A 16,197-nucleotide genomic window follows, 5' to 3' on the forward strand; every position below is an offset into this window, starting at 1 on the left:
ATGTACCACGCAAGGGCCTCTTTTCTGTTTACCTCTATCGCGGAGAAATCATCAAACAGCGTATCTGACAAGAGGATGATCTTGCTGTGGGGCACATGACCAATGATGAGCACAGGGGCCTGCCTATACGTGGCCCACAAGGGACGTGACACCTCATTCAGGGACAGGAAGTCCTTCAAGTTGGTTAACTGAAGAGCCAGAGAAGAGAACAGAACAGAGCACAAGGTCATGCTATGCATCTATCCTTCACAATAAGGCCTAACATATATATGCAGCATGATCAAAGAATGGTTTTTAACCACGACTGCAGGAAGCCATTTTTTGGTACTGCTCCATGACCATGGGGGGGGGGGGGGGCAGGGGAAGCATGCAAGAGAGAAAGCGAGGGTACTTTCTTCTATACCTACAGACAAAGCAGGGTTTTGTGCATGCATGCCTTTGTATTTGAGAATGAGCTTTTAGCCATGCCAGCCTCCACCTGCACTTTGATGCGGGTACAGCCCCGGAAAAGCCTTATTACCTGATTCAGCTGCCTGTATAAACTGGGCCCAAAAACGCAGGCAAGGCAGAGAGAGACGGTTGCCAGGTTCCTCTTCGCCACCAGAGGGAGGTTTTTGGGGTGGAGCCCAAGGAGGGCAGGCTTTGGGGATGGGAGGAACTTCAATGCCAGACAGCGTCCAATTGCCAAAGTGGCCACTTTCTCCAGGTGAACTGATCTCTATCAGCTGGAGATCAGTTGTAATAGCAGGAGTCTCCAGCTAGTACCTGGAGGTTGGCAACTCTACAGAGAGATCTCCCCAAGGCTTGCTGCTCCCAAAGTTTTGACCCAAAGTGAACCTCCCCTTGCCCTCATGACAGCCATCAGAAGTCCTCCCCCCTCCTTGAGAGAGCCCACTTGGAGATTTACCTTTAATTCTTCAGCACAGCAGGTCGGAGGGGGGGGAGATCGTGGTCTGGGGCCTTTTATGCAGGGATGTCCCCTCGTGGTCACCCCCATCGACTGCTTTGGGGCTTTCTTTTGATTATGCATGCCTTTTCTGCCCATCAGAGGTTGCCTCAATTTCCCCACGAGTTTTGCCCATGTTTTCCAGATGCTGTTTTAGCCAGAATCTAGAAAATGCAGGCAAAACACGCGGGGAGAGCGAAGTGACCTCTGATGGGCGGAAAGGCATGCATAATCAAAAGGAAGCCCCGAAGTAGTCAGCAGGGGTGACCACAAGGAGACATCCCTGCATAAAAGGCCTTGGCGTAATTTAGGCCAGACAGCCTGGAGCAGACTGACTGGATACCCGCTGGATAAATATACCCACTCCCCCCACCCCCATCTATGGCTGGCCTATGCAGGCGACACATTGAGGTGCCGCAATAAAATAAAACTTGGCCCAGAAGCCAGCCTGACAAGGTCTTCACATTTGTTAAAGGGGCTTCCACATGACCAAGACGTGACCCGGCACAGGCCCCTCATGACCGGACACACTGGCAGGGTTGCCAACCTCCAGGCAGCGGCCCGCTCCCTCTCAGGCCTTGAGAGCAGCAACAACTGAGGCACCCACCATGGCCTCTGACATCTCATGGCGAAACATGAGTGGGTTTCATGGGAATGTGTGTGGCTTGCCATGTACACTCTGCAAAGAGCAGGAAGACAGCTGAGGAGGGGACTGCTCAAAGTGGCGGGGGAGGGGCTAGAAAGGAGGAAGAAGGAGCAAGTGGCAGTTAACTCCTTCCTCTTCAGTTCTGGGGCAAAGGGGTCATGTTGTACTTGGACATTAGTTAGACAGGGAGACAGGGGTTCTTGGGTTGCTAAAGTTTCAGAACTGCTGCTATATGGCCTCCACCCGGCCCGGCAAACACCCTGCATGCTTCCGTCGGGAATCCCCAACAACTCCACCTTTGTTCCAATTGTATATACGATGTCATTTTTCTCCTTATCTATCTTTGCAAAGCCATTGATGTTGATAGAGAACCTAGGGACAAAGAGGAAGGGGTTTTTTTGTTAAAAAGTCCTCTGAGATGCGGGCAGAGCAATATCTGAGATGCTTCCAGTTGGGTTTCCAAACTCCTCCCTCACCTCTTGTCCTCCACCAAGGCCCCGAGGCCATCGATCGCCACGAAGACTTCCATCATCACGCTGCCGTTCATCATCGGCATGGGCGTGAACCAGCACATCTCGCACACCTCCTCACTGTCGCATCTTCCTAGAGATGGGGCGAGTATGGGGGGAAAACAGCTGCTGAGACTCGGGAATAGCCAATCAATTGCCTGTGGCGAGCAAGAATCTCTTCAAGGCAACTGAGTCGAGAAGCTTTTGTAAAGCAGAAGGCGTGACTGGTGGATGGGTGGACTGGCTGGAATGGTTATGGGTTTTGGTGAAATTACTGGCAAAGATGATGACATGCACTGAGAGTACCCATGGTGTCAAGTGGGGAAAACAACCGTGGGGGCCACACTGACCTGTTCTTTTAGAAAGCAGATGGGAGCAATGAAACTGGGGAGATGCTCCTGCCGCATGCCTCCCCCTCCACCCCACCCCACCCCCACACACCAGACTGGAGGCCAAGCTTAAATCATAGCCTGTTGACGTGGATCAGGAGAACTGAGCTATGGATTAGTCGGATAGTTGGATTATTTGTTTGTTTGCACTTTTACCCCGCCCTCCCCAGCCTGAAGGCTGGGCTCAGGGCAGCTCACAAACAAAATTACACTGAAAACAATAAAATATTAAAATACAATTTAAAATACATTTTAAAATAGCCCAAACCATTTCAATAATAGGGCAATAATGCCCCCAATGGTGCTAGAATAAAAATATTCATCTGCAGTTGGGCAATTAGATGTAATTACCTCCAAGATGGTATAAGTAGGGGGGGAACTCAGCAGTGGGGGAGGAGGAGAAGAGATTAGGGAGGCCAGTATTTATAGGGAGAAACCGTCACTGGCCTCAACCATAAGCCCGGCGGAATAGCTCCGTCTTGCAGACCCTGCAAAATTCTTGAAGATCCTGCAGGGCCCTGATCTCACTAGGGAGGCTATTCCACCAGGAAGGGCCAGGGCAGAAAAAGCCCTGGCCGAAACCAGTCAGACACTCCTTGGGCTGGGGATCACCAGTAGGTTGTTATTACATGAATGCAGGTTTCTCTAGGGAACATACCAGGAGAGGCGGTCCGATAGATACGAAGGTCCCAGACCGTGTAAGGCTTTAAAGGTCACAACCAGCACCTTGAACCTGACCTGATACTCCAGCTGGAGCCAGTGCAGTTGAAAGAGCACTGGAGCCTTTAAGTCAGTCTTAGGGGCAGCCCTACGTACAGCGAGTTGCAGTAGTCTAGCCTGAAGGTGACCGTCACATGGATCACCTTGGCTAAGTCAGGGTGGGAGAGGTAAGGCACCAACTGCCGAACCCGGCGGAAATAGTAAAAAGCTGTCCGGGCCATGGCTGCGACCTGTGCCTCCATTGACATCTAAGGTCACACCCAGGCTCCTGACCACACACGTAGGTCAAGAGCTGGGAGTCGGGACTGTTGTGTTATTTAAAAGCTGCTACCGATACAGAGGTCTGGATCTTAGTTATGGCTTATTGAAAGGCAGTGAGTCACACACACGCACACAAAAAAGAGATAGAGTCGTTCCTCTTATTAAAATAAAGTTTACTTGCTAAACTCAGGGATAAGGGATCACTGGGAAAATAAAATAACAAATCATTGGTTCTTGTAGGTTATCCGGGCTGTGTAACCGTGGTCTTGGAATTTTCTTTCCTGACGTTTCGCCAGCAACTGTGGCAGGCATCTTCAGAGTAGTAACACTGAAGGACAGTGTCTCTCAGTGTCAAGGGTGTAGAAAGAGTAATATATAGTCAGAAAGGGGTTGGGTTTGAGCTGAGTATTGTCCTGCAAAAGTATTGTCCTGTAAGTATCAAGATAATGTGCTAATGAGGATATGGTATGTTAATATGGAACCATTGTATCCTGAAGTGATCTGTTAATGTGTGTAATCCAAAACTAATCTGTATGGCTATTGTTGAATGTTGTCTTTGTCTGGAGGTTTTTCAGGGCAGGAAGCCAAGCCTTATTCATTCTTAAACTCTCCTCTTTTCTGTTAAAGTTGTGCTGATGTTTGTGAATTTCAATGGCTTCTCTGTGCAATCTGACAAAATAGTTGGTAGAACTGTCCAGTCTTTCAGTGTCTTGGAATAAGACCCTGTGTCCTGTTTGTGTCAGTCCATGTTCAGCCACTGCTGATTTCTCAGGTTGGCCAAGTCTGCAGTATCTTTCATGTTCTTTTATCCTTGTTTGTATGCTGCGTTTTGTGGTCCCGATGTAAACTTCTCCACAGCTGCAAGGTATACGATATACTCCTGCAGAGGTGAGGGGGTCTCTTTTGTCTTTTGCTGATCGTAGCATTTGTTGTATTTTCTTGGTGGGTTTAAACACTGTTTGTAGGTTATGTTTTTTCAAAAGTTTCTCCATCCTATCAGTGACTCCTTTAATAAATGGCAAGAATACCTTTCCTATGGGAGACTGTTTTTCTTGAGTTTTCTGATTTTTGTTTGGTTCAATGGCCCTTCTGATTTCATTCTTGGAGTAGCCGTTTGCTAGCAGTGCGTGATTTAGATGGTTAGTTTCTTCCTTGAGAAACTGTGGTTCACAGATCCGTCTTGCACGGTCCATTAATGTTTTGATTATTCCTCTTTTCTGTCGGGGGTGGTGGTTGGAGTTTTTGTGTAAGTAGCGATCTGTGTGAGTTGGTTTCCGGTAGACCTTGTGACCTAACTGAAGGTTTGATTTACGGATGACAAGGGTATCAAGAAATGGGAGTTTACCCTCAATTTCCTTTTCCATGGTAAACTGAATGTTTGGATGGATATTATTAAGATGATTTAGAAAGTCCATTAATTTTTCTTCACCATGGCTCCAAATGGTAAATGTATCATCTACGAACCTGAACCAGACTGTAGGTTTGTAAGGTGCTGATTCTAATGCTGTCTTTTCAAAATATTCCATGTAAAAGTTTGCTATTACTGGACTGAGTGGACTTCCCATAGCTACTCCATCAATCTGTTCATAAAATTCTTGATCCCATAGGAAATAACTTGTTGTCAAACAATGGTGAAATAAGGCTGTTATATCTTCTGGAAAAATCTGGTTAATCAATGAGATTGTGTCTTTAACTGGAACCTTGGTAAAGAGGGATACAACATCAAAACTGATTAATATATCCTTTGGATTGAGTCTTAACGGACTGATTTTGTTGATGAAGTGAGTTGAATCTTTGATGTAAGAAGTGGTTTTTCCAATGTGGTCCTGTAGGAGGGTGGTCAAATATTTAGCTAATTCATATGTTGGGGAACCAATGGCACTCACGATGGGTCGGAGTGGAACGGAATCCTTATGAATTTTAGGTAGTCCATATAATCGTGGTGGTTGTGCTTCAGTCTTGCATAGTTTTCTGTGTGTGTCGGGATGAAGAGTGGAATTCTTGATCAGAATGCTAGTTTTCCTGGTAATTTTGCAAGTTGGATCTTTGCAAGAAGATTGAGGAACTTCTGGACCCTGCCACATACAAAAAACTAAAACGAGATCCAACTTGCTCTGCTTCAACCATGATGTCCAAACACCTGGCCAATAGATAAAGCTGGGTGTCATCAGAGTAATGATGACACCCTAGCCCAAAACTGCGGATCAGCTGAGCGAGAGGACGCATATAGATGTTACCACAGGGGAAAGGATCGCACTTTGTGGCACCTCACACACCAAAGGATGCAGCTGTGATACCTTTTCACCAAGCGTCACTTTCTGTCCCCGACCCTGAAGGAAGGAGCACAGCCATTGAAGGGCTGAGCCCCGAATCCCAATGTCAGCGAGGCAGTGGCCTAAGATTTCATGGTCGAGTGTGTCAAAAGCTGCTGACAAATCTAATAGTATCAGCAGCCCCGCCCCAAATCCAGCTGTCAAAGGAATTTATCTACAAAGCCATCTCTGTCCCGTGGCCAGGGTGTAAGCCCAACTGGAATGGGTCTAGGATCGATGCTTCATCCAGATGAACCTGAAGTTGCTCAGCCATCGTTCTCTCAACTACCTTTCCCAGGTATGAAAGATTCAACCCTGGGTGGTAGTTAGCAAGATCCCTAGAGTCTAAAGATGGTTTCTTTAAGAACAGACACACCACTGCCTCTTTTAAACCCCCTGGGAAGGTCCCGGAATCAAACAGGTTTATAATCTCTCCCGGGGGGGGGGGCAGCATCGACTCCTGGGAGGCTTAACCAACCAGGAGGGACATGGGTCTAAAAGGCAAATGGTGGGCCTTACAGCTGTCAGGATTCTGTCCACATCGTCTAGAGTGAACTGGCTGAAATGGTCCAATATAGGACCAGAAGACAGGCAAGGGGCCTCCAGTTCACTTACTGCGTCAAGGTTGGCTGGGTGGTCATGGCGGAGCAACTTTATCCGCAAAAAAGCTCAAGAATGCCTCACAGCTAAGTGCTGAATTTGTATTTAAATTTGATTGTCCCGCAGGTAGGGAAGTTAATGATCTAATTATTCTAAACAATTGAGCTGGGCGAGAGCTAGCAGACACCATTTTGGCTGCGTAGAATTCCTTTTTAGCAGCTTTCACTGTGACCTCATAGGCTTTCATAAGCGTCCTGTATGGTACTCTTGAAGCCTCCTCACGAGCACACTGCCAAACTCACTCTAGCCATCTAAGCTCCTGCTTCATATCCCTGAGCCCCTCAGTGTACCAAGGGGCCCAGTTTCTGTGAGGGCAAAGAGAGTGTCAGGAAGCGATTTCCTCAATGGCTGCGGAGAGACGGCCATGCCAGTCCTCCACAAGCACATCGAGAGTGTCGCCAGGAGGGTTGGGATCCTGCAGAGCCCTCTGGAATCCAACTGGATCTATGAGCATAGGCATAAACTATGGGGGGGCTGAGGGGCTCGAGCCCCCCCCGAACTTGGCAGGGGGTCTGAGCCCCCCCCCCGGACAACCAGTGCCCACATGAGGGGCTCAGTTACATTGTCAGCTGAAGCACAGTCCTGCCCTACCTTCATGTTGTGTCATATTACAATTTCTATGATTCTTTGGGGCATTGTTCCTGTTTGCTAGTATGTATTTGTGTGTTTATTAAGAATTATTAAGACCAGCAAACATATCTACATGGCTCCAGGTATCACCCCAACCATATCAAACAGTCCATTGTCTACAGCTATAGTCACATCTGCTCCAACCCCTCAGACAGAGATACTCACTTGAAGGAGCTACAGCGAGCATTTTTGCAACTACACTATTCTGCTGACATGGTAAAAAAGAATGATTGGAAAGGCCAGAACGATATCCAGGCACAACTTTCTACAAGACAAACCCAAAGAAAATTACAACAGAACATCTTTTCAACTTGTTTATCAATGACCTGGAGTTGAGGGTGAACAGTGATGTGATGTCAGCTAGGCTCCCTGTCGGCCCCAGGTAAAAACAAGATGGTTCCCCACACAGACAAAATGGAGTTTTTGTGCACTCCGTCTCCCCCGTTTTGCACTCGGTCTCCCGCCCGACATCTGCACCTCAATGGAGACCCGCCCAAGTAATTGCTGATCTGATACCAGGTCCCACGGAACAATGTCGGGAGCTCGGGAAGATCAGCCAGTTAATACACACGTTAATTTCCTGTATGCGTTGTCTTAAGTCGTTACCGGCAGTTAACTTCTTAATGTTTCTTTGTATCCCAAACCTAATCAACCCCATTGTATTTACCCTATATATGTACCGAGTTTTCTCCATGCCTGTATTCTAGCCTTAAGTGTCTATGACTTGCTGAACTCGCTGACTTTCTGAATAAAACTTCTAACTCGCTGCAACATCTGGAGTGGAGTCCCTTTACAAGAAACGCAACGTGTTGCTGAGGTCTGACAGTAGGCTAGAATCATCCTCTTTTTATTTTCATAATAGTTAGTATTAGGATAAGATGTCCGCTCGATCCAACAACCCGTTTTGTGCGGAGGAGGAACCCTGCCAGGGTGACTGGCAGAGAACGACCCCTCTTGATGGGGGGAACCGGGAGGAAGCAACCCCGGAACAGTGCCCGTCTGAGTTCGCTGAGGAGCTGGCGTGGACCTCTCTACCGACACATGCCGAGCTAAGGTGTATGGCCGGGACCGACAGTGCCTTCAGGAGGGTCGCCGATGGCCGGCGACGGACCCTGACCTCGACCGCTTGTACCGAGGACTGCTGACCGATTTATATGGAGAAGGAGGAGAACGGAGCCGAGACTGAATAACGATTGACCGGTGGGACAGACCCTCGACCATCCACACTCCGGCCACCTCAGCCCTCGGTTCCAGAAAAGAGGAAGCTCTGCTGCGGGAGCAGAACCGCACACTGACCCTCCAGAACCAGGATCTCCAAGCACAGCTGCAAGCCCTACCGAGGGACATGATGGCGGTACTAGGAGCGGTGAGAGGGCTCCAATCACCCGCGGGCGCAGAGACACCACCACCCGTTCTGCCCAGGCGAGCTGCAACCCGGGACCTGAAAATATCTTTTGACAGGTCCTGCGCCCAGCTGCCCCACTTCTTACTCCAGCTATCCGGGTTCATGGAGGACCAAGGAGAGACTTTTCCATCGGAAGAAGCCTGGGTCCGGTACGCTATCAGCTTGCTGGAGAAGGAGGCGGTAGAATGGGCGGTGACAGTGACAGAATCTGAGCCCGGAATCCTGCGTTAGCTGAGTGCGTTCCTAGCGGCTTTGCAACGCCGTTTTGAAGATCCTCACCGGGGGGAGAGGGCCAAGATTGCCATGCGCAGGCTGAGGCAGGGGCCCCGCTCTGTCATGGAGTATGCCCAAGAGTTCCAGTCCCTCTCCTGCAAAATCCGGGAGTGGAGCGAAGCCACTAAGGTCCAACACTTCCGCAAAGGACTGCGTTGGGAAGTGTTGGACAGCTGTTTAACCCTGGGAGACCCGGAGAAGATCAATGAGTGGATCTGGCTGGCGGCGCAAGTGGAGACCCATAAACAGAAGCTCCAGTTCTCCATGGACCGCCCAGCTAAGGAACCCTCCCGAGGCCCTTTCAAGGGGAGCGCCGCAACCGAACCTCGCCGTGATGGAGGGAACCGGGGCGGTTCCTCCGAGGAAAGAGCGCACCGCCTTAAGGAAGGAGCCTGCCTACGCTGCGGGAAGATGGGGCACTTCGCGGCAAAATGTCCCAGTAGGCCAACGTACCAGACCGCCAGTGGAGCGACCCGGGGCCCGGACCAGAGGAGAGCGGAGGGGACGATCACCCGACGCGAGACGGCTGCTCTGCGCACAGACCCAGCACCTGCTCCTTGCGAACATCACTGCTGTTCCAGGGACTCGTCGCCGGCATAAAACGAGGAGGGCTTTCTGTGAAAGAACAGGCACGGAAGGCTACCTTAAGTGACACCAATCTGTTTCCAAACTGGGTGAGCAGGGAGACACCCTCCTGCTCCCCGTTGTGCTGTGGAATCCCCAGAAAGGGGATCTCGTGGCGGTTGCTGTAATGTTGGACTCTGGGTGCTCCGGACTTTCACTGACCAGGAAGTAATCGACTGCTTGCAGGTGGTGACTCAGGAACTTGACCACCTTCTGCACTTCCATCAGATGGATGGCAGTGATCTACAGGGGGGTCCCATCCATTTGCGTTCCCGCCCAGTGCTGTTGGGGGTGGGAAACCACTGGGAGCACATCCGTTTCACGGTGACTCCTCGTATCTCGTACCCGGTGGTACTGGGTAGTAACTGGTTAGCTGGGCATAACCCTAGCATAGATTGGGTACAGCGCCAAGTGGTGTTTGGGTCCCCCCAGTGTGAAGGCAGGGAAGACATGCCCAGGGAGGGTGGGGGGGATGCCGCTGCAGCCAAGCCTACAACACTGCCGCCGGAATATAGTGACTTTGTAGACGTTTTCGAGGGGAAGGACTGTGATTTATTGCCCCCTCACCGCACTACGGACTGTGCCATTGAATTAACGAAGGACATTAAGCCATTCAAAGCCCGGGTATACCCCATGAGCCCCCAAGAGAAGACTGTTCTCCAGGAGTTCCTCGATAAGAACTTGGCCCGGGGGTTCATATGATCGTCCAAGGCCGCGTTTTCGTCACCCTGCTTCTTCGTGAAGAAGAAGGGAACTTCGGACCTCAGATTGTGTGTGGACTATAGGGGGCTTAACACTGTCACTGAAACTAATGCTTACCCCATCCCCCTCGTCCCTGACTTCTAAGTCAACTCCAAGAAGGCAGGGTGTTCTCTAAACTGGACCTGGCGGAAGCTAATTACTGGGTCCGGATAAAGGAGGGGGATGAGGCGAAGACAGCCTTCTCATGTCGTTACGGCCTGTTTGAATTTATGGTAATGCCGTTCGGGTTGTCTGGAGCTCCGTTGTGCTTCATGCAACTAATTAACAAGATTTTGCATGATTTACTGTTTAAGGGGGTAATCGTTTACTTAAATGATATCTTAATTTACTCCAGGGACCTGGAGGAACATCGGGAATTGGTACGGGAGGTACTGCGCCTCTTGCGGGAACACCACTTGTATGCAAAGTTGTCTAAGTGTGCGTTCAATCAGGACCAACTGTCTTTCCTCGGGTATGTCGTGTCCCCCAACGGGTTGATCATGGACCCTGAGAAGGTTTAGGTGGTTCGGGACTGGGAGCCCCCCAGGACTCGCAAACAAGTCCAACCATTTCTGGGCTTTGCCAATTTTTATCGAAGCTTCATCCCGGACTTTGCCAAGATTGCTCTTCCCATCACGGACCTCCTTAAAACTAAAGGGAAGGGACAGGCGGCTACGGCTGCTACCTATCAGGTGCCTTGGGACGACCGCTGTCAGGCAGCGTTTGAGCAGCTAAAAAGCCACTTTACCTCCGAACCCGTCCTAGCCCACCCCGATTGTTCTCGCCCATTCACCCTTCAGGTGGACGCTTCAGATAAGGCCATGGGGGGTGCACTCCTTCAGAGGGATGCCCAGAGGGTGCTTGGGCCGTGCGCCTATTTTTCAAGAAAATTCTCCGGTCCCGAGCTTAACTGGCCGACTGGTGAGAAGGAAGCCATGGCAATTAAGCATGCCCTCACGATCTGGCGCCAGTTCTTGGAAGGGGCAGCTGAACCGTTTGAGGTCTGGACGGATCACCGGAACCTAGAGGCCATCTTAGGAGACAGGAGACTGTCGGCGAAACAGCTTCGGGGGGGGAGGGGACTCTCTTCTCAAAGTTCCGCTTCACAATCAAGCACGTCCCTGGTAGGGAGAATAGTTTGGCGGGTGGCTTATCCCGCATGCCGCAATACGACTGCAAAGTCGAACGCCCGGTAGGGTCCCTCTTTACCCCGGAACACCTGGGCTTGGACCCGGAGGGGGCCAGCGCAGGAGTTCTGACCAGAGCCCAAGCCCGTGCGGCGGCCCCGCCACCAGCCCCAGAACCTCCCCAAGGAGAGGCTAGCTCTACCCCCTGATCCCTGACGACCCCGGGGGACCTTCCTGCGGCCATCCAAGCTAGGTGGGAGGAAGCCCTTCAGGAGGAGTGAGGGGATAAGTCCCAGTCTCCTCAGGGGGAGGAGGAGAATGACACCCCGGAGGGTAAAACTTAAGTCCCCCAGAAGCTGCACCGAGAGGTACTGGAGTGGAGCCACAGTTCCAAGACGGGGGGGGGGGGATTTTGGTTTTGTCAAAACCCTACACCTGGTGAGATGTCGTTTCTGGTGGCCAGGGATGCGCCAGGACATCGACGGTTTTATAAAGTCTTGCCCAGTGTGCGCCATGAATAAACGCCTGATGGGGAAATCTCACGGATTGCTAAAACCTCTAGAGACTCCGGAGGCACCCTGGCGAGTGATCGGAATGGATTTCATCACTAGCCTCCCTCCTAGTCAGGGCAAGTCGGTTCTTTGGGTTATTACCGATCTCTTTTCAAAACAGGTTCACCTAATACCATGCGAGGGAACGCCCTCAGCCCACAAATTGGCCCAGCTGTTTGTACAACAGATCTTCCGCCTACACGGCTTTCCGCGGAAGATCGTGAGCGACAGGGGCTCGGTATTCATATCTAAATTTTGGAAGGCATTCCTAGGGCTGGTTGGAGTACAACAGGGTTTATCATCTGCCTATCACCCACAGACGGATGGGCAAATGGAAAGGGTTAATGCCGTGATCGAATGCTACTTGCGTTGTTTTGCTAACTACCACCAGGACAATTGGGTCGACTTGCTGCCGTTAGCGGAGTATGCCTACAATAACTCTGTACATTCCGCGACTGCCTTGAGTCCATTCAAAGCAGTTTATGGGATGGAGTTTGATCCTTTGGGGGCTGTTCCTCTCCCGCCGGGAGGGGACCCCCCGGAAGTATCCGCATGGGCTAACACTGTAAGAAATACTTGGCCCTGGTTAATAAAACATTTGGATCTGGCAAAAGAGAGATACAAGGTACAGGCGGATAAGCACCGAGCGCCCCAGTGGGACCTTAAGGTCGGAGAAAAGGTCTATGTCTCCACAAAGAGCCTAAGGTCCTTGCGCCCGTGTAAAAAATTGTGCCAGAAGTATGTGGGCCCTTTCCCGATATCCCGGGTAATAAACGAGGTCACCGTAGAATTGGACCTCCCTAAGACCTTACAGGGAGTACACCCAGTGTTCCACGTTAGCCTTTTGAAACCCTTTTTGCCCACCCCCGATTGGCATCCCAAACCCACGGCTGCTACCCCTATCATGGTCCAAGGGGAACAGCACTTTGAAATCTCCAAGGTCCTAGATTCCAGACTACGAAGGGGTCAGCTGGAATACCTTGTACACTGGAAACACCTGAACTCTAGCCATGACAAATGGGTTTCTGCGGTGCACGTAAACGCCCCCATCCTGATCGCTGAGTTCCACCGAAGTTGTCCCGACAAACCGGGAGACCTGGGGAGGGGGTCTTTGGGGAGGCAAGATGTCAGCTAGGCTCCCTGTCGGCCCCGGGTAAAAACAAGATGGTTCCCCACACAGACAAAATGGAGTTTTTGTGCACTCCGTCTCCCCCGTTTTGCACTCGGTCTCCCGCCCGACATCTGCACCTCAATGGAGACCCGCCCGAGTAATCGCTGATCTGATACCAGGTCCCACGGAACAATGTTGGGAGCTTGGGAAGATCAGCTAGTTAATGCACACGTTAATTTCCTATATGCGTTGTTACCGGCAGTTAACTCTTAATGTTTCTTTGTATCCCAAACCTAATCAACCCCATTGTATTTACCCTATATATGTACCGAGTTTTCTCCATGCCTGTATTCTAGCCTTAAGTTTCTATAACTTGCTGAACTCGCTGACTTTTTGAATAAAACTTCTAACTCGCTGCAAGGTCTGGAGTGGAGTCCCTTTACAAGAAACGCAACGTGTTGCTGAGGTCTGACATGTGGCCATGTGTCAGACTTCAGTACCTCGTTGCATTTCAGCAATAGTAAACTTCACTCCAGACGTTGCAGAGAGTTTAAAGTTTTATTAAGAAAGCAAACGGGTTCAGTAGGTCTATACAAACTTAAGGTCAGAATACAGATGGGGGAAATACTGGGGGTCTTTATAGGGACATACAATAGGATTTATTACAGTAATGTCAGGACACAAAAGGCTGAGGTGCAGCGGAACTGTCTTGGATGGGAAGGATACAAGTTTACCATAAGGAGGTGTTTGCCGGCGATTACCCATTAGACACATACTTGTGAAATTGACTAGCAAACGACCGGGCGATCTCTCGGCTCTCAGGCATTGTTCCGCGGCCCCAGAGGCTCCACAGCGAAACTCTATTGAAACGCAGATGTAGAGCGGGTGAAACAAAGGGCACCGGGGGGGGGGGGAGAAGCAACACGGAGCCTGCCTATCCGGGGCTCGACTGGATGCCCTCGCTGACACTCCGCCTCCCCAAAGACCCCTCCCCGGGTTTTCTCAGTTTGGCGGGGTAGTGCCGATGGAATTCCGCTACCAGGTTGGGGGCCTTTACATGCACAGTGGACACCCACTCATCGTGGCTGGAGTTCAGGTGTCTCCAATGAACGAGATACTCCAGCTGACCCCTCCGCACCCGAGAATCTAACACCTTGGAGATCTCAAAGTGCTGTTCCCCTTGCACCATAATTGGGGTCGCAGCTGCGGGTTCAGGGTGCCATTCAGGTGCCGGTACAAAGGGTTTTAACAGACTCACATGGAATACCGGGTACACCCTCTGTAAGGTTTTCAGCAGTTCCAACTCCACAGTAACCTCATTGATGACCCGGGAGATTGGGAACGGCCCCAAAAAAATTTGACTCAGTTTCTTGCACGGACGTAAAGACCTGAGATTCTTGGTGGAGAGGTAAACCTTCCCTCCGACCTTTAATTCCCATTGGGGCGCCCTGTGTTTGTCTGCCTGCGCCTTGTATCTCTCCTTTGCCTGCTCCAAATTTTTTATAAGCCAGGGCCAAGTGTTCCTCACTGTGTTGGCCCACACTGACACCTTGGGGGGGTCGCTGCCCGGCGGGAGGGGTACGGCCCCCAAAGGCCCGAATTCCATTCCGTAGACCGCTTTGAAAGGGCTTACACCAGTAGCAGAGTGTACCGAGTTATTATAGGCGTATTCCGCCAAAGGCAGCAGGTCTACCCAATTGTCCTGGTGGTAATTTACAAAACAGCACATGTAACATTCTATTACAGCGTTAACCCTTTCTGTCTGCCCATCCGTCTGTGGGTGATAGGCTGAAGACAAACCCTGTTGCACACCCACAAGTCCTAAAAATGCTTTCAAAAACTTTGACACGAAAACGGACCCCCTGTCACTCACAACCTTCCGTGGAAAGCCGTGTAATCTGAAGACCTGGTGCACAAACAAGCGAGCCAGTTTGTGTGCAGAGGGCATCCTCACGAACAGAACAAGATGAACTTGTTTCGAGAAGAGATCTGTGATCACCCACAGAACTGTCTTCCCCTGGCTAGATGGGAGGTCAGTTATGAAATCCATCCTGATTACCCTCCAGGGTGCTCTGGAGTCTCTAGGGGCTTTAACAATCCAGGAGATTTCCCCATTAAGCGCTTGCTCGTCGCACACATGGGACAAGATTTAATGAACACATCGATGTCCTGGCCTATTCCCAGCCACCAGAACTGCCTTCTTGCTAGGTGCAAGGTCTTCACAAACCCGAAATGCCCCCCCCCCCCGTTTTGGAACTGTGGCTCCATTCCAACACCTCCCGCTGCAGCTCCAGGGGGACATAGCGTTTATCCTTGTGGGAACCATTCCCATCCATTCCCTGGGATGGGAGAGACTTATCCCCCCGCTCCCGCTGAAGAGCCTCCCCCCCACCTTCGTTTGACGGCCTCTGGGAGGTCCTCCGGGACTGCCAAGGGTCGGGGGGTAGAGGCAGCCGACTCCTGAGGGGAGACTGGGACCGGCTCCTCCGCCCTGTCTCCCCGCTCTCGCTGAGAGGACTCCCTCTCCTCCCCTGTGACTGCGCCCGGAAGATCCCCTTTGACAGCCAGGGATGGGGGGGCAGGGGCAGCCCTCACTTGAGAGGGGTCTGGGACTGTCTCTCTCGCTGTTGCGCGGTTTGGGGCTCTGGTTAGAACTCCTGCGCTACCCCCCTCCGGAGTTAAGCCCAGGTGTTCTCGAGTAAAAAGGGATCCCACCGGCCGTTTGACTCTACATTCATATTGCGGCATACGGGACAGCCCGTCGGCCAGGCAGTTTTCCTTCCCGGGCATGTGTTTAATGTTGAAACAGAACTTGGAAAAAAAGTCTGCCCAGCGCAGCTGTTTAGCCAATAGCTTCCGCTGACCCAATATGGCCTCAAGATTCCGGTGGTCAGTCCAGACCTCAAAAGGTTCAGCCGCCCCCTCCAGGAACTGCCGCCAGACCGTAAGGGCATGCTTAATAGCCATGGCTTCCTTTTCCCCAATCGGCCAGTTTACCTCCGGGCCGGAGAATTTCCTTGAAAAATAGGCACAGGGTCTAAGCACCCCTTGGTCATCACTCTGAAGGAGAGCACCTCCCATTGCCTTCTCCGAGGCATCTACTTGAAGGGTGAACGGCTTAGAACAATCTGGGTGAGCCAGAACGGGCTCGGAGGTAAAGCGCCTTTCCAGAGTCTCAAATGCCGCCTGACACCGGTCAGTCCAAGGTACTTGGTATTGCGCAAAGGTAGCCTCCTGCCCCTTCCCCTTGGTTTTAAGCAGATCGGTGATTGGTAAGGCTATTTTGGCAAAG

General features: G+C 51.1%; 1 protein-coding gene across 1 annotated transcript in view; it reads right to left on the minus strand.

The window, feature by feature from the left end:
• LOC130474232 (cation channel sperm-associated auxiliary subunit gamma-like) overlaps positions 1 to 16,197 on the minus strand; it is a 125,536-nt gene that overhangs the window by 98,000 nt on the left and 11,339 nt on the right. The window contains exons 4-6 of the mRNA XM_056845768.1: positions 2,069 to 2,195; positions 1,889 to 1,964; positions 33 to 188 (exon numbers count right to left, since the gene is read on the minus strand). Of these exons, the coding sequence (XP_056701746.1) occupies positions 33 to 188; positions 1,889 to 1,964; positions 2,069 to 2,195 (359 nt within the window). The remainder of the gene's footprint in view (positions 1 to 32; positions 189 to 1,888; positions 1,965 to 2,068; positions 2,196 to 16,197) is intronic.

This window comes from Euleptes europaea, chromosome 3, assembly GCF_029931775.1.
Source record: "Euleptes europaea isolate rEulEur1 chromosome 3, rEulEur1.hap1, whole genome shotgun sequence".
NCBI classification, from domain to species: Eukaryota; Metazoa; Chordata; class Lepidosauria; order Squamata; family Sphaerodactylidae; genus Euleptes; species Euleptes europaea.